The sequence below is a fragment of the Marmota monax genome, unplaced genomic scaffold (assembly GCF_021218885.2).
Source record: "Marmota monax isolate L192 unplaced genomic scaffold, Marmota_monax_Labrador192_F-V1.1 WCK01_AAM20220418_F8-fsc00105, whole genome shotgun sequence".
Classification (NCBI taxonomy): domain Eukaryota; kingdom Metazoa; phylum Chordata; class Mammalia; order Rodentia; family Sciuridae; genus Marmota; species Marmota monax.
In genome coordinates, this window is record NW_026692947.1 from 4,507,087 (window position 1) to 4,532,193 (window position 25,107).

Sequence of the window (25,107 nt, forward strand, 5' to 3'; positions counted from 1 at the left end):
GCACCGTGCTTCCGCCGTAAAGCGCCGTGGGCGAGCCCACATGCTTGTGTTGATGTGACAATTTCCTGGTGAAAACTTGACTGAGGCGGGAGAAATGGGCAAACGCGGGAGCAGGAGCCAGAGCCAGCTACTCAGTAACCTGACGAAAAAACAGAAGAAGCATCTGAGAGATTTCGGCGAGGAGCATCCCTTCTATGACAGGTCCGGAGGAGCTTGCCTGGGGCCAGCTCTGCTGTCGTCTGTCCCCGGTGTGAGCCGGCATTTCCCAGATTGGGTCCGCAGGTCCCAGGATTAGCTGTTCGGTCCTTTCCCCACACTTCCGCGGCTCCCTCAGTGTTCGGCTGGGGAGGATTCTGGAGGCATCACTCTGGGAGACAGGGGTCTTCACGCGTCTTCTAGTTTTTGTTGAGTCCGAAACTAGACTGAACGACACACTCATTCTGTGTGGGCAGAGCTCTTCTAAGGTGTATGTTTAAATAATTGGTTGGGGCCTTTGACAGTATTCACATATCCAATTACCGTAAGGGAGCAGCTGTATCGGTGATTGTGGGTCCTCTGGAAATGCCCGGATAGGTTGTCTTAGGGCTTATCGACCACGTTGGGCTGCTTTATCTGTAGTTAGAAGTATATTCTAATTAAGAAACTTGCTTGGAAAAGGTGAACCTCGAGGCTTTTTTCTGCTAAGTTGTATCCTTTTGGTGAGAGCCAGTTACTATGTGACTCGTTTTTGACATGTCATGTCATTAAACTTCTCATTTGCCAGTTACAGGTTTGTCATAGTCTTGTAATTCTTGTCCAAGTGAGTATGCAGTTTTTACAATTTTTTTTTTTTAAGTGCAAATTGAATCCAGGGACATTTTTACCACGGGCACTTTTTCCACTGAACTGCATCCCCAGGCCCTTTTAAATTTTTTGAGAAGGAGTTTTGCAAAGTTGCTCAAGGCCTCACTAAATTGCTGAGGCAGACCTTGAACTTGTGATCCTCCTGTATAAGCCTCCTGAGTGGCTGGATTACAAGCATGAGCTACCACATTGGGTTATAATGTACTTTTGATAGTATTCTGTCCTTTTCATTTAAAATTATAAGACATTTTTGTAATTATTACAAACTAGTAGAGTTTAACATTCCCTGTTTCTTCTCAGGGTTTCTGGAAAGGAAGCCAAACCACAGATTTGTCAACTGGTAATGCTTTATACCTTCTTTATAATAGTTAGTTCTTTAAGATTATATATATATATATGGTTTTATTACATTTCTGTTCTCTTCAGTTAAGATGTAAGCTACTATTTTAGTAATATTGCTTAGTTTTTTTAATGTAAATGACCTTAAAAATTCTATTGTGATAATTTGTACAGAAGCCAGAATTTGAGACTGTCCCTTGATGATAGCCTGTTAGACCCTGGTAAAGAAGTTTATCAGAGGGTGTTTTAATGCATTCTTTTTTGCTTAGCATAAAAGCAAATGAACAATGTTCCTTTATTACAACAAACTCAAAGATACTACATTTTTTGTTGTTTTATAATTTTCCTATTGGTCCTTTTAACATGTAGACTAATATCTGGGACATAAATTCAGTCTCATTATAAACTATAGTTCCATGGGGGTTGTTTGTTTGCTTATTGTCTTACTGGGGATTGAACCCAGGGTCCTATTCATGCTAGGCAAGCACTCTATCACTGACTGCATCCCTGGCCCTTTTAATTTTATATTTGACATAGAGTCTCCCCAGCCCAAGCTGGGGAGCCCAAGCTGTCTTCAAATGTATGATCTCCTGCCTCAGTCTCCTGAGGAACTGAGATTAAAGGTGTCTGCCACCATGCCTAAGTTCTGTTTTTTAAAAGTCAGTTTTCTAACCATGTGGAGCATTAGTGTTCAGAGAATAGAAGAGCTTATAAACTCCAAGCTAGTTTTCCTGTCTTAAGTAAATTTGGCACTGAGCTTGGTTGAATAGATGAAATTGCATAGAAGTAGCAAAGTTTGTTTTCATTTAAGGAAGTCTGAACCTGTTGGCTTGATAATAGTCTTAGGGTGACCATGAGAAAAATACAGTTTTTGTTCTTAAAGTTCCCATTTTCCTTTTAGTCGGAGAGTTCAGATGGTTCAAATTCAGAAAGTGAGTCAGAAAGTGAACCAGAACAAGTTTCTGGGTACCACAAACTACTCGCTTCATTAAAGAATGTTTCTGAGGAAGAAGATGAAGAAGAAGAGGAGGAAGAAGAGGAGGAAGACAGTGTTGTAGATGATGCAGAAATGAACAATGAAAGTGCTGATGATGATGTCAGTGTGGAAGAAGAAACTGCAACAGCATCTACTAAGATGCAGGAGAGTAAGTGTTTTGGTGTTGACTCGTTATCTTTGCCAGATGGTGCAGATTGGGCACAGTTCCCTCCTGTATGGAGTAAGTTGGGCATGAGCAGAGATTTAATCTTGTGGGGTTTGACTATATATTGAGAATCTGATGGAAACCCAGAGCTCCCTTGCCAGAAAAATGCAGAAATATCATTTTGCTACTATTTCAGGGTCTTTGTCATGCAATTGAAACATTCCCTGACACCAAGGAAGAACATAATTTTTTATTATGACCTCTCAGTTTTTTGAATAGATTACTGTTCCTTCCTTAGGGAGGTCAAATTTGATGAAAGGTAGACAAAAATTTTCAAGCATAAGGTGTTGAAGAGATACAGAGTGGTTGTACCATTGTATACTGACAGGATAAATTAGGGAAGACTTAAGGGAAGAACTGGAATTGAAATCCCAAAGGGACTCCATCTCACTCAGGCTTTTGTTTTTTTAATTCTGGGAGTTGAACCCAAGGATACTTTACCACTGAGCTACATCCACAGTCGTCTTTTTTTTTTTTTTTTTCTTTCTTTCTTTTTTTTTGGAGACAGGATTTCACCAAGTTGTCCAGGCTAGCCTCAAATTTGCCATCCTCCTGCCTCAACCTCCTCAGTTTCTGGGATTGTAAGTGTGTACCACTGCCTGACATCACTCAGACTTCTCAGTGACTTTTTTCTTTAACTTTAAAATCAGTTTCATTAGGGGTGTGTTTTACATACAGAAAAATGTGCCCAATTTAAATGAGTTTTGATGAGTGAATAAATATCGCCACCACAAATCAAGATACGGAATATTTCGATTACCTCCAAAAAGTTCCATTTTGTCTTTTTGTCATCAGTTTCGCACCTTTGACATCAGGCAGCCAGTGGCCTGATTTCTCTCACTATAGATTATTTTTATCTGTTTTAGAAATTTGTATAAATTGGATCTCGCACTCTGAACCCTTTCCTGTCCGTCTTTTGCTGCTCACGTTACTGTGATGCATTCATGTTCACATCTTACTTGTTCATTCCTTTTTGGTTCTGGAGCAGTATTTCATTCTTGAATATATCCAGGTGACTTCACATCTTACTATCTTAATGCCGACTTTTTCCTGTACTTTAAGGTGTCACATATCATTGTTAGTATTCTAACTAATCAACTTTACTGGGATAAAAATTTATTACCTGAGATTTAGAGTTTATGGAGTTTTAGTTTGGATTTTTTGTTTGTTGGTTTTTATGAATTTTTTTTCCTTTTAATGAAACATAAAGCATATCTACTATGAAATTTTAAGAGGGTAGAGTATGGTTACCCTCTATCTTTACCACCCATAAATAAGCACCTTTAATATTGTATCTAGAACTTTTCAGACCATGTTTTTTGTTGTTTGTTTGGGCTTTTTTGGTATTGGGGATTGAACTCAGGGGCACTCAACCACTGAGCCATATCCCAAGCCCTATTTTGTATTTTTTTTTTTTTTTTAGAGACAGGGTCTCACCATTGCTGAGGCTGGCTTTGAACTCGCAATCCTCCTATCTCAGCCTCCTGAGCTGCTGGGATTAAAGGCATGTGCCACCACGCCCGGCAAGACAGTGTTTTTATTGATATGTGTATGAGTTCAAGTATGTACTTATATCTGTATGTATATGTACAGTGGTCTCATACATATTTATAACTTATTTTTTTCTTTGATAATTTGCTATAGGCTTTTTCCTATGTCTGTAATGTAACTGGATTCACTTTAACTTGTAACTATCGTGCTCAGTTGTAAATGATATGTGGTAATTTATTTAACATTCCATTTATAGACATGTCATTTTTTTCCTAGTTATTTCTTACCATAATTAGTGCTGCTTTGAAAATCCTTTCATGTACTTTTTGGTGTACCATTTCAGAGTAATTTCCTAGAACTGGAAATCAGAGTTCTCAGAGAAACAGAATTAATCAGATGTGTTTATATAGAAAGAGATATATTTTAAGGAGTTTGGCTCATGTGGTCATGAGGCAAATGCAGAATATCTGATAGAGGATGCTGACAGGCTTGAGACTCAGGAGGGAGAGAGTTGCAGTTCAGCTCCAAAGGCAGTCAGGAGATTCAGGAAGAGCCTTTGTTGGAGTTAAAATTTAAAGGCAGTTTACTAAAAAAAGTTTCCCTCTTGATTATAGGATATCGACCCTTTCTTTTGTTCTATTCAGGCCTTCCTTCAACAGTTTGGATAAGGCCAAGTCATCCAGAGTGTACCAATTTAAGTGTAAATTTCATCTAAAACACCTTTACAGAAATATCCCAAGTAATGTTTAACCAGATATCTAAGCATTGAGGCCCAGCTAAGTTGACCAAATTAAACATTATACCAGGTCAACAATCAGGCTTAATTTTGAAATCTATGTCTTCCACCAAAAAGTACAGAATAGCAGTGAACATCAATGTTGATATAAGCTAAAGAATTTATATTTTTCAACAAAAGTATTATTATATTTATGAGTAAATAATATAATAAAATATTTTTCAAAATTACAGATGTGACCTTATCTGTTGACCCCGAGGGACAAGATGGGAAAGAGCCACCTGGCACATCAGACATATCCCCAGAGGAGTTCACAGATGCCAAACATGAGTCACTGTTCAGCCTGGAAACCAATTTTCTGGAAGAGGAAAGTGGAGACAACTGTTCCCCGAAAGTATCACAAGGTCAGAGCACAGCATGTATTGTTGGAATTCACCAGGTGCTTGGTGGGTGGGGTTAGACACTAATACATGCTTTGTCTCCTTATACTGGAACTAGCAATAATAAAAACATATAATTTAGTGGTTAAATCTAGAGCTGGGAAAAATTACTTCTCAAGATATTTTGTGTTTTTCAGTAGTTGGTGTTGGGGAATAGAGATGTTTAAGAGCGTGAACAGCTTAAGAATGGTAGTAGGGAAGGCCAATTCCCCAGGCCTCACATTTCTGGATTTAGGATTAGAGAAATACTACTGATTTTCTTCCCAAGCAGGAAAAAAAGAGAAAATAAAATGAGAAAGTACTTCCCATTTTTCTTTCTATACCTTACTTATTCTTCCTAGTAGCACTAAATTTTCAGATTTGTGAGACCCAGAAGTGGCCAGTTTGGATGGTCCTTTTTACCAAGGAGGACCTCTAAAATTTAAACTCCTTTTTGTCTCGCTCATCTTCCTCAGTTTCTTAATTATTTCTGTATCCGATCAACATTCAGTTGAACAGGATATTCTGTGAAGGCTTAGGCAAGTCTCTCTCAACAGGTCTTTTTTCAGTCTGTGCCTGGGTGAGCCAAGTTAGGTTGGTGTCATTCTGTGTTCTGACTGCCTTTCCTACTCCTAGTGCCCTTCCTCAATCTAGCTTTACCATTAACTGAAATTTTTCCCCTCATTTGCTCATTTAGTTGTGTTTGCCATTATGCAAGAGAAGGAAAAATAACAGGTAGAATTTATAGAATTTTAGCACAAACTCCAAACATTCTAAACCAACAAAATTTAGAAACCCTGGAGGAAACATTAGGAAACCTAACTGTCCTAAAGTTTTTCTGGATACTTTTATTAGCACATAGAATTCTTACATAGTATTGTTCACTATTATCTTAGGCATTTAATACAAGTTGTATTTTATTTGAAGTTTTCTCATTTGGATCCTTAAATGAGTCATTTAACTTTTAATGTTCCTTTTTTGGGAGGTTGGGGGTGTTTAGGAATTGAACCCAGGGGTGCTTAACCACTAAACCACATACCCAGACCTTTTTATTTTTTGAGACAGTGTCTTACTAAGTTTCTCATGGCCTCACTAAGTTTCTGAAGCTGGCTTCAAACTTGTTTCAGCCTCCCAGTTGCTGGGATTACAGGCACATGCCACTACACCTGGCTAAATGTTTCATTTCTTTCTTTCTTTCTTTTTTTAAAGAGAGAGAGAATTTTTTTAATATTTATTTTTTAGTTTTCGGTGGACACAACATCTTTATTTTATTTTTATGTGGTGCTGAGGATCGAACCCAGTGCCCCGCGCATGCCAGGTGAGCACGTTACCACTTGAGCCACATCCCCAGCCCTAAATGTTTCATTTCTTAATGAGCAGACTGGGAGAGAAGGTTGTGTAGTCAGCACTTCAAAGAACTAAAGATTATTCAAAATGTAGTACTATCATTTGTATCATTTGCTCATTTTAGTTGAATTAGGTAGAGCTTTTATGTGTATTTCAATATAAGATCAATCTGACATGGAACCTTCCTTCAGGGATCTTGTTCTCTACTAAATGCACATAACATGTATTGGGAGAGGTGAGGTGTGCGGTAGGGGACTTGAGTGGAGAGAGGGATGACTGTCAGTAGTGAACCTAGGACAGCCACTTAGTGGAGCCAATACTTTGTGAGCCCTTGGGAAATATTTATTTTGAGTCAAGGTAATATTGTATTGATACTTTTTTAAAAATTTTTTAAGTTGTTAATGGATCTTTATTTTATTTATTTGTATGTGGTGCTGAGACTCAAACCCAGTGCCTCATGCATGCTAGGTAAGCACTCTACCACTGAGCCACAACCCCAGCCCCGCATTGATACTTTTTGAATATAAAAAATATAAGATGAAGGAGAGGCTAGAATTCTTAGTTAAAGGAAGGAAAAATACAGAGACAAAAGAATTTTAGGGCCAAATAGAAATTACTAAAGAAGCAGGTTGGAGGTATAGACTATAATGCTCTAAATTTTGGGCCAGAAAGTTTCTTCAAAGGTTTTTGAGCTGGAAATAATATGATTAAAGAACCTCTTTAGGAGATAAACCTCTCAGGAACTCTTAGGCTCTGGATGGGGATAGGGGATGGGGAAAGCAGCTGGAAAAAGGTATGAGTGGGCAGCATGAAAATCAGCATAGGGGAAGCCCAGAAAACCCCTGCCATTTGTGTTAAAGGTATCAATATTCTTTATTCTGAATTAGATCCATTTGTACAACATGTGAACAAAGAACTGAAAGAAAAAGAAATTCAGGCTGTTGCCACAAATCCCAAAACTACCCATCAGCTAAAAGTAAGTGTTGTTTGGTAATCCCAGTCATGAAAGAAGAAAACTCTAAATAAAACAGAGGTCTTTGATTTAGAGGGTTCCTAGAATATATGGTATATACCAAATAGTACATGGTTTGTTAGGGAAGCAGGACATTGGAAGGCTGGAACAGCCTAGGGGGACACAGGTATAGCTAGAAGAAGCACTGGGAAGTGGGAGTGGGAATACGGTATAATACAATGATATGAAAGAGATGCCTTGGAGACAGGTGCTCCAGGATTTAGACCAGAATCTGCAAGGAGGGTTGTCACATATCCTATGGCAACTTAATTTTCCTCTTTCCACTTTACTGATCTCAGGTTAGAGGGAGAGAGTGATGCTACCCAAAAATAAAGTAATTTAGTTTACTGAGTAATAATAGTAGATATAAGCTGAATGCCCCTTATCTGAAATGTTTGGGACAAGGCGTATTTCAGGTTTTGGACTTTTTCAGATTTGGAAATATTTGCATAGACATTACCAATTGATATCTCTAATGAGAAAATCCGAAGTCCAAAATATTCCAAAATTTGAAACTTTTTTTTTAACTTTAAAAAAAAATTGTTCTAATTAGCTATACATGACAGTGGAATGCATTTTGACATATTGTACACAAATGGAGCACAACTTGTCATTCTTCTGGTTGTACATGGTGCAGAGTCACTCCAGTAATGTGCTCATACATATATATAGGGTAATAATATCTGTCTCATTCTGCTATCTTTCCCATCCCCACAGCCCCACCCCTCCCCTCACTCCCCTCTACACAAACCAAAGTTCTTTTATTCTTCCCTACCCCACCTCCCACCCCCAACTATGGATCAGCATCTACTTGTCAGAGAAAACATTCTGCTTTTGATTTGGGAGGATTGGCTTATTTCATTTAGCATGATATTCTTTAGTTCCATTCATTTACCTGCAAATTCCATAATTCCATTCTTATTTAAGGCTGAGTAATATTTCTTTGTGTATATGTACCACATTTTCTTTATCCATTCATCTGTTGAAGGGCCTCTAGGTTGATTCCATAGTTTAGCTATTGTGAATTGGGCTGCTGTAAACATTGATGTGGCTGTGTCACTGCAGTATGCTGATTTTAAATCCTTTGGGTATAAACCGAAGAGTGGGATAGCTGGGTCAAATGGTGGTTCCATTCCAACTTTTCTGAGGTATCTCCATACTGCTTTCTATAGTGATTGCACCAATTTGCAGTCCCACCAGCAATGTACGAGTGTACCTTTTCCCCCACATTCTTGCCAACACTTATTCCTTGTACTCTTGATAATTGCCATTCTGACTGGAGTGAGATAAAATCTTACAATAGTTTTGATTTGCATTTCTCTAATTTGCTAGAGATGATAAACATTTTCTCATGTTTGTTGATTGATTATATTTCTTCTGTGAAGTATCTGTTCTGTTCCTTAGCCCATTTATTGATTGGGTTATTTGTTTTTTTGGTGTTAAGTTTTTTGAGTTCTTTATATCTTGGAAATTGGTACTCTGCGATGCATGTGGTAAGGATTTTTTTCCCATTCTGTAGGCTCTCTCATCACATTATTGATTACTTCCTTTGCTGAGAAGCTTTTTAGTTTGAATCCATCCCATTTACTGATTTTTGATTTTACTTCTTACCCTTTAGGAGACTTGTTAAGGAAGTCAGGTCCTAGGCCAACATGATGAAGATTTGGACCTACTTTTTCTTCTACTAGGCACAGGGTCTCTGTTCTAGTGTCTAAGTCTTTGATCCATTTTGAGTTTATTTTTGTGCAGGGTGAGAGATCAAAATTTGAAACTTTTTAAAGATTTGAATTTTGTAGCATTTCAGATTTTTGGAGTAGGGATGCTCATCTTATACCCCTATTTTTCCCTTGTTTGAGATATCTGGGATTGTTCACAAGTAAATTGTTCACATGTTGGGCAGAGTTTATTTTGTTTTTACCACTGATATTGTTCATGAGAGTTGTTTATCCTCTTTTTAATACAAGTTTTTATTGAGGTTTTAATTAAAGCTACACATGCAGGTATAAGAAGTCATGCAGAGACCTATTGTGCCCTTTACTCAGCTTCCCCCAATGTTATTATCTATCAGAACTACAGTATCACAACAAGGAAATTGGCATTGATGCCATCTATGTATCTTATTCAGATTTCTCCAGTTGTACTCCTGTTCAGCTCTGTATGTTTAGATCTATACATTTTTGTCATTGTGGGATCCTGTAGCTACTATCACAGTCAAAGTGCAGAACATTCATAACATTGTGGGTGGGTTCCTGTTGCTCTCTTATAACCACATCTACCTCCCTTTGCACTCTGCATTCCTGTCCACTGGTAACCACTAATCTGATCTCCATTTCTGTAATTTTGTTATTTCAAAAATGTTAAATGGAATCATGCTGTAGTAATCTATTTTTAGACCAGCAAGTTTGCTGCATGTCCCACAAAATTATATTCCTTTTAGGATTCTAACAGGTATATCTCAAATAAAAGACAAAAAAGAAAAAATAAAGAAAACATCATTTTGTTTTCAAATAAATTTGGAAGACTCTGGGTTAAACAACTTAGAGTTCTTGTTTTAAGACTTTCCATAACCTTAAGGATCTAATGTACATTGTGAATCTTGAAGGGAATTAGATTTTGTGATATTTACCAAAGTTATTTGACCACAGAGCCCCTTTTTTGACTCTTCCCCAAATGTGTTCCACAGAACAGTATGGGAAACCCTGGTAGAGTAAAGAGTTCAGATTTGAAGTCAGAAGCCTTGAGCACTAGCCCTCTGTTTCATTCCCTGTTGTGTAAACTTTGTATGGATTCTACTATCTGTGTGTGAGCCTCAACATTTCTTACACTGTAATATGAGTATTATTGCATCTCTTCTGTGGGGGGTTGTGTGAGGATTGAATGAGATGATCTATAAATACTGAAAGTTCTTGGTATATTATAAAGTACTTACTAAATGCCAAGTGTTATTATTGATTTCTAACTTAGTTCTTGATCTGTCTTTCCCCTAGTGGCCCATCCTGGGTCAGATTGTCTTTTCATCCAAGTTTCAGAAGTTGGAAACATTTAAGCCTCCAAAGGATATTGACTTAAAGTCACTTCATCTCCAGAAGCCTTTGGAATCCACTTGGACCAAAACCAACAGCCAGTTCTTATCTGGACCTCCAAAATCAAATAGTTCCTTCACTCCCCTCCAGAAAGAGCTCTTCTTAATTATGAATTCTTACCGGGACCTATTCTACCCAGAAAGGACTGCCCTGAAGAATGGGGAAGAAATCCGTCACGTATACTGCCTGCATGTGATAAATCATGTCCTTAAAGCCAATGCCCAGGTGCTTGGCAACAATAGCAGACGCCGAAGCCAGAAACTTGGGGTGGGTGATGATGATGACTTCAGGGACCAAGGGCTAACGAGGCCCAAGGTGAGTGACAATAGGAAATTTTACCCTTAAAGAGGAAGCTTCAAGGTACTGTCATATAGGTGTCTGGCACTTAGCTTGTACTTGAGTGTTTTAATAATTGACTGGAATAATGAATGTACCCCAAAATGAGCATATTAAGTGGGCCAGATAATATCAGAGCAGTGCTATAGACAGCACAGTGGACTATTTCTGACAGTGAAAACTATAAAAAGGGTATAATTCAGGATACTCTTCTGAAAGACAAACCCAGAGCATACACAAAGAACACTACATTATAAATCTCTTCCTTGTGGTTTTTAGAGTTGGATGGGACCTTAATGAACCTTTTACCCAATCCCTCTGTAACATAGCTAGGGTCAGAGACCCATATTTAGAGAGGAACTTGTTAAAGAGAACCAGGGAAAGAGTAGCAGAGATGGGATTGGAACTGAGGATTCTTTTCACTCAGCAGCATGAATATGTAGTATTTATAGAGGAACTTGTTAAAGAGAACCAGAGAAAGAGTAGCAGAGATGGGATTGGAATTGAGGATTCTTTTTACTAAGCAGCATGAATATGTAAATCATTGAAAACAAAAATCCGCTTTCACTGCTCTAAAGTTAGTGCTACTTAAAGTTATGACTACATTTATTTATGCTGGTAAGTCTTAAGTTCCATTGGATGTGAGGCTTTAATAGGAAAGGCACTTCTTAATTCTGTCTACACTTTTCATGTTATGGAGCTAAGGCTTTGTCCCCCTCAACCCTTTAGCCTGTGTCTCTCCATATTGAAAAAGGCTTATCTTTTTAGATTTTGCATTGAGCTTAATTGGGTTCTAGGATATTGATACTGATGTGGCTCCTAGAGATTTTTTAGTCAAACTCCCTTGTTTGCTAGCTGGGGAAACCAAATCTGAGCCACTTCCATAGTGTCCCAGCTGGATGATAACTCAGCCCTCTTAATCTTGGTTCATCATTTGTGTACTGAATCACTGCACTCCTTTGACTTACCTGGATGCTGTTCTAGGAAGCTGCCTCAGAGTCTTAAACCTCAGGATTATAAGGTTATCTGTTTGAATTTAGCATTGCATAAAAGAATAAGAAACGGATTACCCATAAAACATATTTATAATTTGGTGAATTGCCTGATTTGACTGGGTTTGCATTCATTAATTATTATATCATTTACAAAAGGATAATTAGAAATTAACCATTTAATAAATGTCTTCTTTGTTCTTAACAGTAACTTTAAGCATTTTTTTCAAAAAGTTTAGAAACCAACTCCTATTTTTCCCATTGAATTATAGTCTTATTTCAGAAATGCTCTATCAAGAAAAATATATTAGGGAATGTACTAGAAAAGTAATAATGTGTTAATCCTTTTCCTTATCTTCTTTATTTCTTCTCTACATATTACATGTATTTATTCAGCATTTACTTATTGAGTGGGTCTCCTGGATAAAAATACTATACTAAGTTCTGGGACCAAGGGGAACTCAGGCAGCAGGATATGCCCTATTCCCAGCAGGAATAATCTTAAACCTGGAACCTAAACCGGGAACGCCCTAAACCCGAATCCGCCCTGGTCCTTGAGCAAGGTTACCTACATGCAGTGTCACTGCAAAATGTCCTATTTCCACCAGTCCTTCCACTAAGCAACATGGGGTACGCTGGCAAGGAAATTGTCATACCTACTTGGCTAATGGCTCCCAGCATGGGACAAAGAAAAATGTATAACACTACTCCTTCTCAAAGTCATTGTGTATTTATGTTTTTGAGTTTTTGCTAGTGAATACATCTATTATAGGCATTGTCTTTTTATGTTAAAAGTATTTCTCAAATTCTGTTTGAGGTATGTGTTCCATGGACCCATTGGACTAATGTCCTGTGCTATGGCTACAAAAGATGTTCAGCTTCTAGTACCAAACCATGCCCTATGCAAAGTGGGTGATGTAGATATAGTCAGGGGCCACTGCTGTGTGCAGGCTTTTGTACTCCTCTTCCTCAGCGAGTTCACCTGAGCTATTATTCCTTTCTTTTGTCCCCACCACTGCTGTCATTGCCCTCCCCACACACAGGTACTGATACTGGTGCCATTCCGGGAAGCTGCTTTGCGGGTAGTGCAGCTCTTCATCAGCCTCCTCGAGGGTGACAGCAAGAAGAAAATCATTGTGAGCAACAAAAAGAGGTTTCAGGGAGAATATGGATCAGATCCTGAGGAGAGACCCCCCAACCTGAAGAGGCCTGAGGATTATGAAGCTGTGTTTATGGGCAACATCGATGACCACTTCAGGATTGGTAATTTCTCCTTGTCAAGCCTAGGATACCATGGGACCTAAGCTATAGCTAGAGGCTAGAAAGTTGGAAATTAGTGCTCTCCCAATGGGTCACTGATTCTGCTTTTAATAGAACCAGTGTGCATTAGATATCTTGTTTGCCAGGGTAGGGTGTTGCCTTGACTAATGTGGTAAATGGAGTCTCTGAAGCCACGTGCACATTTATAACAAATGACTCAGTCTACCTGTAGCTGGTAGCACATAGTCAGGGGCTACAAAGGATTCTTAGGGAAGTTGAAAGTGATAGGGGAGGTAGATAGATCTGAGCCTCTGTGCAGAAGGATGGATTTCCATCCTGTCTACTGTGTACAGTATATATCACCCGTCCCTAATAATCTCCTCATGTAATTTAACTCCCACCCAGGTTTTCACTTTCTTTTTTTTTTTTTTAAACAAGGGATTGAACCCCAGAGCGCTTTACCATTGAGCCACATCCCCAGCTCTTTTTATTTTGAGACAGGAACTTGTGAAGCTGCTTAGGGCTTTGCTATATTGCTGAGGCTGACCTCGAACTTATGATCCTCCTGCCTCAGTCTCCTGAGCCCTGGATTATAGGCACACACCCAGCATTTTGCTTGTTTTTCATCCAGCTTTCATTTACTTGGTTGATTGTACCTTGATAAAGTTCTTGTGAAAATATGCATTAGTCACGTGTATTCACAAACATTTACTGAGTATCTATAGCATGCCAGGCACCAGTAAGAACCTGGGGATATAGAAATAAAAGTTATGGTTCCTTCTGCCAAGGAAGTCCTGCCTAAAGGGAAAACAAACAATATAGGATAAGAAGTATGCAGTGGGTATTCTGGGACCATTTAAAGCCAACCCTTTCCCTAGATATGGATGGGTGGTTATGTAAGCCATCCTAGCATTGCTGCTATTTCTGTTAAGTTGAAAACTGAGTGAAATTTAGCCTATTGCAGGGGTAGCGGAGGGGTATAGCAACTGGAATGGAGGAAAATGTTTCAGATAGGAAACTGTCTGTGCAGAGGTATTTGGGTGCCAAAGCCTGAAACAGCCTAGGATTCACACAGGCTTTAGTATATATGCAATGTAAAGTGCAAGGGGATAAGTCATTCTCTCATTTGAAATGTACAGATGTCTAGCAGGCAGTTGTCATGTTGATCTGAAAGGAGGAAATGTGGGCTAGAAATGTGGTTTATGTGAAGGTACTATTAGAATCACGGTCATTGAATATATTTATTAAAAGCTTTATTAGAGTGTGGGTAGAATTGACACGTGAATCCAGCCAGGGGTCTGTGGAAGAAGAAGCATTTGGATATGGAAAAATGGACAAGGATCAGGGTAGTGATAATCAGAATTAAGTGTTGAAGTTATAAAAATTACTAGAAAGGAAAGTACGATTTCAGGGAGGATATGTTTAGTATGCACATAATTATTCTTGATCAGAAACTCTAAAGAGGGTTCTTTGAAGTGGTAACTGAGCAATGTTGGGGACTTCAGCAGGAGTCATTTCCGTGGAGTCCTGAGAATCAGAGGCCAGATGCCAGTGGATTAAGAAGTAAATGGGAGGCTCGAATGAAGAGAAGACTGACTGTCTGGAGAAGTTTGACGGTGGGGGAAAGAAGATGAAAGTGGGAGCTTTCTGAAGGGATTGTAGCCACAGGAGGGGTTATCATCATTGTTATTTGTTAATAATTAAAGCATTTTGAGTCACTCATGGTGGTGTATGCCTATAATCATGAGGCTGAGGCAGGAGGATTGTAAGTTTCAGGCCAGCTTGGGCAACTTAGTAAGACCCTGTTTCAGACAAGATCGGGCGCGTTCAGGGTGGTATGGCCGTAGACTTAAGACCCTGTTTCAAAAGTGAAAAATAAAAAAGTCTGGGAACATAGCTCAAAGGTAGAACACCCCCAAGTTCAATCTCCAGTACTGCAAAAGAAAAAAGCACTTTGAGCACAAGTATATGATCAGAGGAACAGAGAAATGTGGCAAGTGTAAAAGAGGAGGATGCTTTAAAAGGGCAGAAGGTACTAGCTTGTAAGCGACTAACATGCCAATCTGTACTTGGTTTTGTGTAGGAGTGGCAATACTTCAGAGAAGCATCCGACTCTATGCCCCCTTTTACTCCTCAGACATCCTCATTGCCTCCCCTCTGGGCTTGAGGACTATTATTGGTGGAGAAGGAGAGAAGAAGAGAGATTTTGACTTTTTGTCTTCTATTGAGCTTCTCATCATTGATCAAGCTGACATTTACCTCATGCAGAACTGGGAGCATGTCTTGGTAATGTGGTCATTCACATATAGAGGGACAACATTCTTATTTAGAAAGACAAGAAGTTCGGTGGCTTAAGTCTTAAAAGGTGTAAGTCTAGATCAAAACTCTGTTTGAAGACAGGGAAATACTCCACATTTTCCAGTTTGAGAAAAAGTCTTTTCTTCCTTCTACCCAGAGATGATTCAACAATTAAACTATCTGGAGGGTAAATATTCTTGTCAATATTTTCAAATCTACAGAAAAGATTTCTTCCTTTTAAAGGTCTCTTTCTGCCAGTGGATGGATGGATGCATGTGTGCATGCATAAATAAATAGATGAGAAGCCTCACTAGGAATGTCTTACCTAATAAGTCCTCATTCAGTTTATGCTCATTCTCTTTGGTCTTCAGCGAAGATGGGAAAACATTGCCTAAGATTTCTTAATGTGGGATCTTGTTTTATAGGAAGACTTTATCCCCCTACTCTGTTTATGCTATAATTTTTTGCTCCTCTTCACATACTCTGCAGTGTTGTTGTTTTAGGGTTGAAAAACTGTTCTTTGGGATATCCTTATCATAGAACTATAGGTTTGGTTATTTAAGGCAGATGGGACTTCACTTTTCCTATAACTCCAGAACTTGCAGCTCACAAGAAGTGAAGGGCCCATAGAAGAGTAATCAGAGTGGCATTTTCAGAAGTTCCTTTTAAGGAATGTTCCTATTCTTAAAGGAATAGATACCATTTTGATCTTTTATGTTTAAAAGTTCAGGAGGTGGCCAGTTTCAACTTAATATTGGGGGTATTTGGCTGATGATGGGTAAGTCACTCATCCTCTATGCCAAAGTTTTCTTGCTGTAATTTGGAAGATAATAGTACATCCTCTATGAGATTAAGAGAGATGATATACTTCTAGACTGCTAAGCTCTGACCAGCAAATAAGTGCTCAGTAGACATTAATGGTAGCATTATCTTTGCTCAAAGCATTTGATGAACCATATGAACTTACTGCCCTTGGACTCTCATGGAGTCGACTTTTCTCGAGTGCGAATGTGGAGCCTCAATAATTGGTCCAAGTACTATCGCCAGACACTGCTGTTTGGAGCCCTGCAGGATGCCCAGATCAACTCAGTGTTCAATAAGTACTGTGTCAATTTACAAGGACAGGTAGGTTCTCTCCATTTTCTCTGGATCTTCATGAAGCACTGTTTATTATTGGATCATACAACAGAAGATGATTTGGTCAACAGGGCATGCCTTACCTCCTAAAGGTTTTGTTAACTGCTGGCAGGTGGCTGTGAGGAATGTTCCACTGACAGGCTCCATTAGCCATGTGCTGGTACAGCTCCCACATGTCTTCCAGAGGATGGAAGCTGAAAACCTAGCTTCAGTGATTGATTCCAGGTAACCCACCCCTCCTTTTGGGCACTTGGGGGCCGCATAGACTTAACTTTGGCTTACAGAGTTAGAATTGGATTCAGTGTTGCTTTTGTGGATTACTGTCTACCAAATTTAATGAGAGAATTAAACTCAATCCTGCAAGTTATCCCATGTCCGCGATTTCATTGTCAAACCTTTAGAGCTAGAACTGTTTTTCTTTTGTGTAAAATTTTCCTCTTTTTCCTCATTGTATTTAATTACCAGAATGGTGCTTAGCATATGGAAGATGTTCAGTGATTATTTAATGAATGAATGAATGAATGAATGAATGCTATGGTATGGTATATATTTCCTAGAATAATTCTCTGGAAAATAATGGCATTGCATATTTTTTTATAATAAATACTATTGATACTTTTTTAAATGTGCATATCAACAATTATATCCTCATATAATCTCTCTGAGAGGAGGTAAATCATATTGCCCTCTGAAGAACTAATCTCTTAACATGAAATTGTGATTTTCCTGGGGTCACACAGTTAGTGGATACTATTGGATCAACTCTAGACAATTAACTTTGCCTTTTGCCTTTCCAAATCAGGTTTAACTTTTTTGTAAACAAGATTTTGCCTCAGTACCGTGACGCAGTCATGTCACACACACTCATCTATGTCCCGTCCTACTTTGACTTTGTGCGTCTTCGAAATTATTTCAAGAAGGAGGAACTGAACTTCACCCATATCTGCGAGTACACACAGAAATCTGGTATCTCCAGAGCCAGACACTTCTTCCTTAAAGGAGAGAAACAGTTTCTGCTTCTCACAGAACGCTTCCATTTCTACAAAAGGTAAAGTAGTGCCCAGTTTTCACCTCCTTTCTGAAGAAGAGAGGCAGTGCAGATCATAGACTGCTTCCCAGCACAGGGTAGGCTTTGCATTCTTACAGAGAAGCCAAAGGGTTTGGGGGCTGGACAGACTCATCTTGGTAGGTTGGTTGTTTGCTTGGTTTCCTCCCCAAATTGGGCGTTGTTGGAAAGGTTATAGGGACAAGAATGTATCGCTTCTCGGCCTTTTGGCTAAGATCAAGTGTAGGGACAAGAATGTAACCTGTATGTAAATCTGAAATGCATCTCTGGTTGCACTCTTCAGGAACTACTCAGTTAAATACAGGCAGGGAAGGGACCTGTCACTGCAGCACAGACAGAAGCATTGAGGGCTTTGTAGTCAAGAGAAATATAAGCTGAGCACTGTCTCATGTTCAGAAAGTTGTAGTGATCCTGAGGAGATGTGGATATGGTAACTTCTTCACCTTCCAGAACGGTGGGCCCCTTGGTATTGGAAGGAGGAAAAAAAAGAAAAGGATTTAGAGTTGAATTTTTTAAGGGTTTCAGTGTTTGCTTAGATTCCCCACCAGGTGACAGGTAAAATGTTGCTTGACCTTTTCATTGTTACTATTTTTTAAATTCTAATTAGAGGGCTAGTTAAGCCTTCTGGGACTCTTCAAGATAGTTCAATCTCTTTGTGGCCTCAGAGCTCAGGTATTTTATTGTTTTGTTAAATCTCTCTGCTGACAATAGCAAAGGCTTTTTAAAAATTTCTACTAACAGGGATGGAAACTGCATTATCTTACTTGTTTCTTTCTGATTTCACAATAACAGCCAATGAATTTAAGTTCTGATCTAATGAATGATGCATTTTCTCAGAGAATCCCAGATGAGCCAGAAGTCTTCTAGGCTTTGGCTTTGGATCACATTAGATGTTACACCTTTGGCATTGCATGACTTTTATTTTATACTGATGTTACAGTGGTGCTCCCAGCCATGTTCTCTTTTCCAGGATGGTGAGGGAGGAATCCCAGTCGCCCCCTTGGGTGCATCAGGGCTGGCCTGACATGACCTCTTAAGGTAGTCTGCTAAATGGAGAGTTGAAAATTAACTAAATTTCTTATCTGTCATTCTTGGCAGATAAGACTGCTTGGCCAAAGAGTGTTAATGAATGTCTGCTTGTTGGTACCGTTATTTGCTTTGTTCTAATAAGCTATGGTTTCCATTCATGCTGGAAGTTGTTTGGGGCCAGATATATTCACTAGGTGTTAGAAGCTCCTAGCTTTCTATTGCTTGAAAAAAGAAAGATAGCCCTTTAAATGAAGTGGGTGGATTGGAAATCTTCCTAGAATCATTGTCTATAGCAAGTGCTGGGCTAAGGACTGATCTCACATATCTTAGCTACTTTTCAAGGACAGGGAATGGAATCAGAGGAGCCCTTTGTAGACAGGACAGTTTCTTGTCTTACAGTTTATTTACTAGCCTTGTTGCCCCCAAAGTCACCATAAAGACAAATCTCAGTATGTGCCAGTTGTATTTTGCTGTGAACTGACTTAATGGGTATTTCTTGTGCTGAAGATGAATGAAACACAGTAAGGTATTTCAGAGTTCTACGCAGTAATTATCTCAGGGTTTTCAACTGTTGAATTTTTTGCTTGAGAGATCACCACACTGATGATGGGTGTTTTGTTCTACAATGCCTTTGTGATTTGGTTTTGTATTTGACCTTATAAAAAGTGTGCGTGTGTGTGTGTGTGTGTGCATGTGTGCGTGTTGCTAGGGATTGAACTCAAGCCCTCACAAATGCTAGCAAGTGCTCTACCACTGAGCCACATCCCCAGCTCTTGAGGTACGTGTAAACTGTGTTATCCAACTCTGAAATTGTTTTATATTCTCTATGACAATTGACAGTGTTAGGAAAATGAGAATTTAATTTAATCCTGAAGATTTTTTTTTCTATAAAGGTGCTGAAACCCCAGATTGGATGGGCATTTGGTCGTGATTGCCCTGCCAAGCATGGTTTACAGGTCTTTTCCTGTGTATTAACAGTGGGTTACCTCAGCAGGGAAGATTCTCAACCAAGGGAAGTTGGAAACTTTGAAGTTGTGATTTACAGAGTTTGGAAAAGCTACTGGAGTACTTCCTGCCCCTATATGAGAATCCCAGGTTCTAGAAGTAATAGACTTGGTCTTTCTATGCCATACAAAAGGATCAGCCTTTCAGGTTAATTGTGGTTGCCTCATTAACATTTGGCAGGTAAAGTAGACATCTGAATTGCCCTTGGTTTAGGTCCTGTCACATTAGGCTGTATTTGTAGAGGTCACTCGAGATTCAAAGCATTTATGAGGCAGGAGAAAGGTAGATGAAGGGGTCCAGGAAAAGGGATACTCAGGAAGTAAAGAATCAGCACTAACTGCCCCTCGGAAAAGGTCCTGTCACATTGGTCACATTGTCTATTTCCAGGAAATATTTATTCTCTATTGTGGGCAATTTGGGACTAAGAGGTTTTCTTGGATGTGTGGGATTTGCTTTCTTGGTTGTGTTTGTGTGTTTAATATAACACCTAGTGGTTTTCTTTTTCCTAATTACAAGGGTATTGCACAATTGTAAAAACTTGGAAAATCTAGGTTACAAAAGCAAAATGTGATCAACTACAATCTCACTTCCCTGGTAAACATACTGGTTTTTTTTGGTTAAATTGTTCCTGTTTGGTTTTTTTATTTTTAATATACAAAATATGTGGGCACACAAATATTTACATTTTTTTAGTACCAAAATTGCAGTCACACTGTATATATTGGGATTCATTTCCTTTATTTTGTGTTTTATGTGCTTATTAAAAAAAATTTCAAATATTTTAATATTTGGGAATATATATTTGCAGATGTGGATGTATTTTTTAAGTTAATACACATAATTTTATCACATATCCTTCTTTCCCCCAACTTTTAGTTTGGAAAGATTTCATTTTGTAAGACTAACAGTAAGTGTCTCTAAACCCTTTCACTCAGAACTCACTAGCTGTTATCATTTTATCACACTCTCACATATTCTCTCTCTCTACTTATCTCTTACTTTTTCTTTCTGAAGCATTTAAAAGTAAGTTGTAAGCTGGGTACAGGATGTAGGCTGAGGCAATAGCAGGACACTGTCAAAAAAAAAGAGGAAGAATGTTGCAGAAGGCTTCGTGATACTTCTCCCCTAAATATTTCAGTATGTTGCTCCTAAAAATAACAAGATTCTTTTATCTGACTCCAATATCATTATCACATCACTTAATGTTACTTTAGTATCATCTAATACATGATCTGTTATTTGAATCTTCCTAGTTGTCTCCAAAGTAATCTCTGTATTTTTTTCTAATTTAGCAACCCTTTTTTAATTCTAATTTGTTATACATGAGAGCAGAATGCATTTCAATTCATAGTACACATGTAGAGCACAATTGTTCATTCCTCTGATTGTACACAATGTAGCATCACACCATTTGTGTCTTCATACATGTACTTAGGGTAATGATGTCCATCTCATTCCACCATTTTTCCTACCCCATGCCCCCCTCTTTCTCTTCCCTCCCCTTTGCCCTATCCTCCCCGCCACATACAATCCAGGATCCAGTTAAATATCATATATTCATTCAACTTGTTTTTTTGTCTACCTTAGTCTTAACTAGGGGCAGTCTGGCTCCCCAGGAACATTTGGCAGTATCTGGAGATTTTTCAGTTGTTAGAACTGGAGGTTGAGTTGAGACCAGGGATGCTGCCTAAACATCCTACAGTGTACAAGACAACCCCACAGCAAAGAATTTGTGGCTCAGATGTCAGTAATGTTGAAGTTGAGAAATTGTCTTGCTATATTTATTTTTATAACACAATTTTTGGAGAGTCCAATCCAGTTTCCTATAGAACATCCCATAATCTGAATTTATCTAATTGTTTCTTTTGTATTAGATCAGCGTTTCCCAAGGTTTGCTATATTACAATTCCCAGGTTACATCCCATTACTGATTAAATCACAATGTCTGAGGATGGGTGCCAAACATAAATCTGAAGACAAAAATGCCAAGTGATTTCAGTGTGTATCAATTTGGGGACTGCTATTTTAGCTCAAACTTTTTTGGGGAAAGAATTCTACACAAGAGATATTGTGTACTTCATACCTCGACTTATAAAGAGGCACATGTTAGTGCCATTCCAACTGCATGTTGAAAATATTCCAAGAAAAAATTGCATCTGCACTGAACTTGTACAGACTGTTCCTTGGCATTGTTCCCTAAGCAATAGAGTGTAACAGCTTCTTACACAGCATTTACATTGTATTAAGTATTATAAGTAATCTAGGGATTATTTAAAGTACACAGGAGGCATAGGTTATATGCAAATACTATGCCATTTTATATAAGAGACTTGAGCATGTGTGGATTTTGGTATCTGAGAGGGGGTCCTAAAACCAAGCTTATCCAGATACCTCAGGATGACTTTATATACAAGAATGCCAAGAACATGTATATGCATGTATTTTGATGGTATACTTACCTAGTTGTTTCCTTAGGATAGATTTTGAAAGGAAAATTTAGTACAAAGGTAGTATACAAGTAAAAATTTGGTGTTCATTACTATTTATTTGCAAGTTCTCATCTTCTCTATATTTTCTGCCCCCACCAAAAACTAAATTTACACAAAAAAATAAATTTTATTCTATTGGCCTATTTCTGTAAAACCCCATAGGATTTCTAGTGGCTTTATAGTCAAAGTAAAACTTCATTTTTTAAATAAAGTCTTTTTTTAGTTGTAGATGGACACAATATCTTTATTTATTTTTTTTTAATGTGGTACTGAGGATCAAACCCAGTGCCTTACATGTGCAAGGCAGGTGCTTTATCACTGAGCCACAGCCACAGCCCCCAAACTTTATTGTTTTAATATCTTTTTCTTGCTCTTTCATGTTTTCTGTAATTTTCAATTAAATATGGAGCCTGAGGTAATAATACTTAAAAGTGTGGTGTACTCATCACTAGGCCATTAGCGTAGGTGTGTACTGCCAGTGTACTCTGGATTTGATGGTTACCATGGTGATTTTCTGTACACCTCGGTCTTCAGAATCCTCCAGCAGACAAAAGGCTTAGTTTGGGGTCTGGAGTGCTGCAGGGTTTCTGTCAGTATCTTCTTGATCTCTCAGGTGTCATCAAGCCCTGTACTCCTGTGCCAGAGGAAGACCTGTCTCTGCACTCTTGCCCTTCACCCAGGCTCCTACTGGCACTGCCTGCAAGGCATGAAGCAGCAGTTTACTGGTTCTCCTGGTCCTCCTTAGATTTAGCATGTCGTGTTCATTCCAGACTTCACAGGAAGGGCACCAGACCTCCACACTCTATTTTGTATCTCTAAAGTGGTGGGAAGAAGTATCTAGTTACTTTCTCCAGTATTGGGAAAAAACAAAAACAAAAACCTTCTTTATGGAAAGGTGATGTTGAAAGGTGAACCATATAATAGATCACAATTATAATTGGGAAGAAGAGAATCTCCAGAGAGATTAGAATGAGCTGTGAGATAAAAAGAGTAGGAAAACTTAGGAATAAAATAAAATTCTCAAGGTAATATAACATCATCAAGTGTGAGACAGTCTTAACAGGAAAAATCAGAACTCTGTCAGTGTATAAACTCTTTTGTTATGGAGTCTCAGAGGGAACATTTGACCTTGACTCGAACCATACCGTGAGTCCCTAGGGTCTACACCCCCACCACCACTGAGCAGAACTGTGCAGCAGGGAAAGAGGTGGAAATGTGTAAGCTGTTGAAACTAATTGCTTTCTCATGATGCCTAATGGGTCCTCAGGCAGGATCCTGTAAATGGATGAAGTTGGGACATCTGCCATGGAGCTAACATGTCTACAGGATGACAGGAATAGACTAATGGGAATGCATTTACAATTTGTACAGTGTATGTACTGGGTCTGACCTCATCTCCATTAAAGCAAATCATATTTTTCCTGATTATAATAAGGGTAATATTAAATTGTAAAGGTTTAATTTTCTGTGACAGATTTTTTTTGTGTGTGTGGGGCAGGTACCAGGGATTGAACCCAGTGGCACTTAATCACTGAGCCACATCCCAGCCCATTTTATTTTTTATTTTGAGACAGGGTCTCACTGAGTTACTCAGGACCTCACTAAGTTGCTGGGGCTGACTTTGAGCCTGTAATTCTCCTGCCTCAGCTTCCCTAGCTGTTCTGTGACAGATTTTTTAATCCTGGTCTACTTTCTTCACCCCACCGCAACCTGTGTAGAATAGCCTCAAGAAATGCAAATTTATATTATCTTTCTCTTAAACCAAATAGAATAAGCTTTGCTCTGCTTTGTGCTGTTGTCTATCCCCTCTAACATCAAGCAGCAAGAGTGAACTATGCCCATGTAAAGCTCTGAGTTAGCTTTTCTGTGAATTGTTTCTCCATAGACAGAGCTTCTGTCTTTTCCATTCTTATAGGTATACAATAAAAGGTATCAGGAACTTGATATTCTATGAACTGCCAACGTATCCTCACTTCTACAGTGAAATCTGTAATATGCTGAAAGCCACCAGCAGAGGAGAAGAAGCCACATGGACCTGTACTGTCCTCTATTCCAAATACGATGCCCAGAGGTTAGCTGCTGTGGTTGGTGTGGAGCGAGCAGCACAGATGCTACAATCCAAGAAGAATGTTCACCTCTTTATCACTGGAGAAAAATGAAAATTGATTGGACAGAGCATGGTATTTGGCATGATGCACTGATGCTGTGCCAGTGGCACCCATTTCTGATTACTTCTGCAGGGGAGGAATTGATAAGAAGGAAGGAGCACAAAGCAGCATCAGCCTTATCTGGTACTTCTTTCTTTTCAGGCCATGTGTTCCTGAAAGGCTAAATGCCAACCGAATTTTGGTGAATTTTGGTAGCCTTTGGAGGTCAAGATGGATCTAGAAAGACTAAAAAATTCACAAATTGAAACTTTCATTTGTGAATCTTTTTGTTATAAGCCATAAATTCTTTTATTATGATTTTTATCTCTAATTTATTATACTTGGTAAATTCAGATTTGCCTGTTTGACACTTTCTTAAAGGAAAGCATACATGTAAAGAAAGCATTGCTTGTGAAGATTTGTTGAGAAAGTGGAATACTTCTTGCTGTTGCATGTCATCTTAATTTTAGATGGCACAGATTTTGTAAAACATATTTTCCCCAGCCAAACTTTTTAAAAATGTTATAAATATTCTACTTTAATCCAACCTAGAAAAGTACATTCACTCACTGATCTTTTTGTAACTCATAATGGTAAATGTTTTAATTTAGTTTAAAATATACATTAAAAATCTCATTATATAAAGATAACAATTCCTACTCTGTCTTAAGAAATTATTTTGTTGGAACTCAAGGTTGAAATATCCATCTTTGACACCAGTGTCTTTTGACATTTTTTGAGTTGTATCACGTAAAAAGAAAAAGGAAATTGTACTTTTTAAAAAAAAATTTTTTTTTTGGTTTGTTTTGGGTTTATTGTTGTTTGTTTGTTTGTTTTGTGGAACTGGAGATTGAACACAGGGGTGCTCTACAACTG

General features: G+C 38.5%; 1 protein-coding gene across 2 annotated transcripts; it reads left to right on the top strand.

Annotated features, from left to right (window-relative positions):
* Position 1: 1 nt before the first annotated feature.
* On the top strand, positions 2–24,890 carry Utp25 (UTP25 small subunit processome component). 2 transcript variants are annotated; one of them, XM_046452249.2, is made up of 12 exons: positions 2–201; positions 1,144–1,183; positions 2,084–2,327; positions 4,845–5,015; positions 7,265–7,353; positions 10,377–10,787; positions 12,844–13,063; positions 15,198–15,346; positions 16,301–16,483; positions 16,608–16,720; positions 17,298–17,543; positions 24,000–24,890. In XM_046452249.2, exons 1-12 carry the CDS (start codon positions 95–97, stop codon positions 24,241–24,243), a joined length of 2,217 nt encoding a protein of 738 aa, XP_046308205.1. In that variant the 5' UTR covers positions 2–94; the 3' UTR covers positions 24,244–24,890. The 2 variants fall into 2 exon arrangements, with proteins under 2 accessions (XP_046308205.1, XP_046308204.1); XM_046452248.2 differs by having other exon boundaries at positions 3–201; positions 15,144–15,346.
* Positions 24,891–25,107: the final 217 nt, after the last annotated feature.

Coding starts and splice junctions, on each gene's coding strand:
- Utp25 (XM_046452248.2), top strand. CDS start 95: ATGGGCAAACGCGGGAGCAGGAGCCAGAGCCAGCTACTCAGTAACCTG. Junction 7,354..10,376: donor AAACTACCCATCAGCTAAAA/GTAAGTGTTGTT, acceptor TCTTTCCCCTAG/TGGCCCATCCTGGGTCAGAT. Junction 15,347..16,300: donor AGAACTGGGAGCATGTCTTG/GTAATGTGGTCA, acceptor CTTTGCTCAAAG/CATTTGATGAACCATATGAA.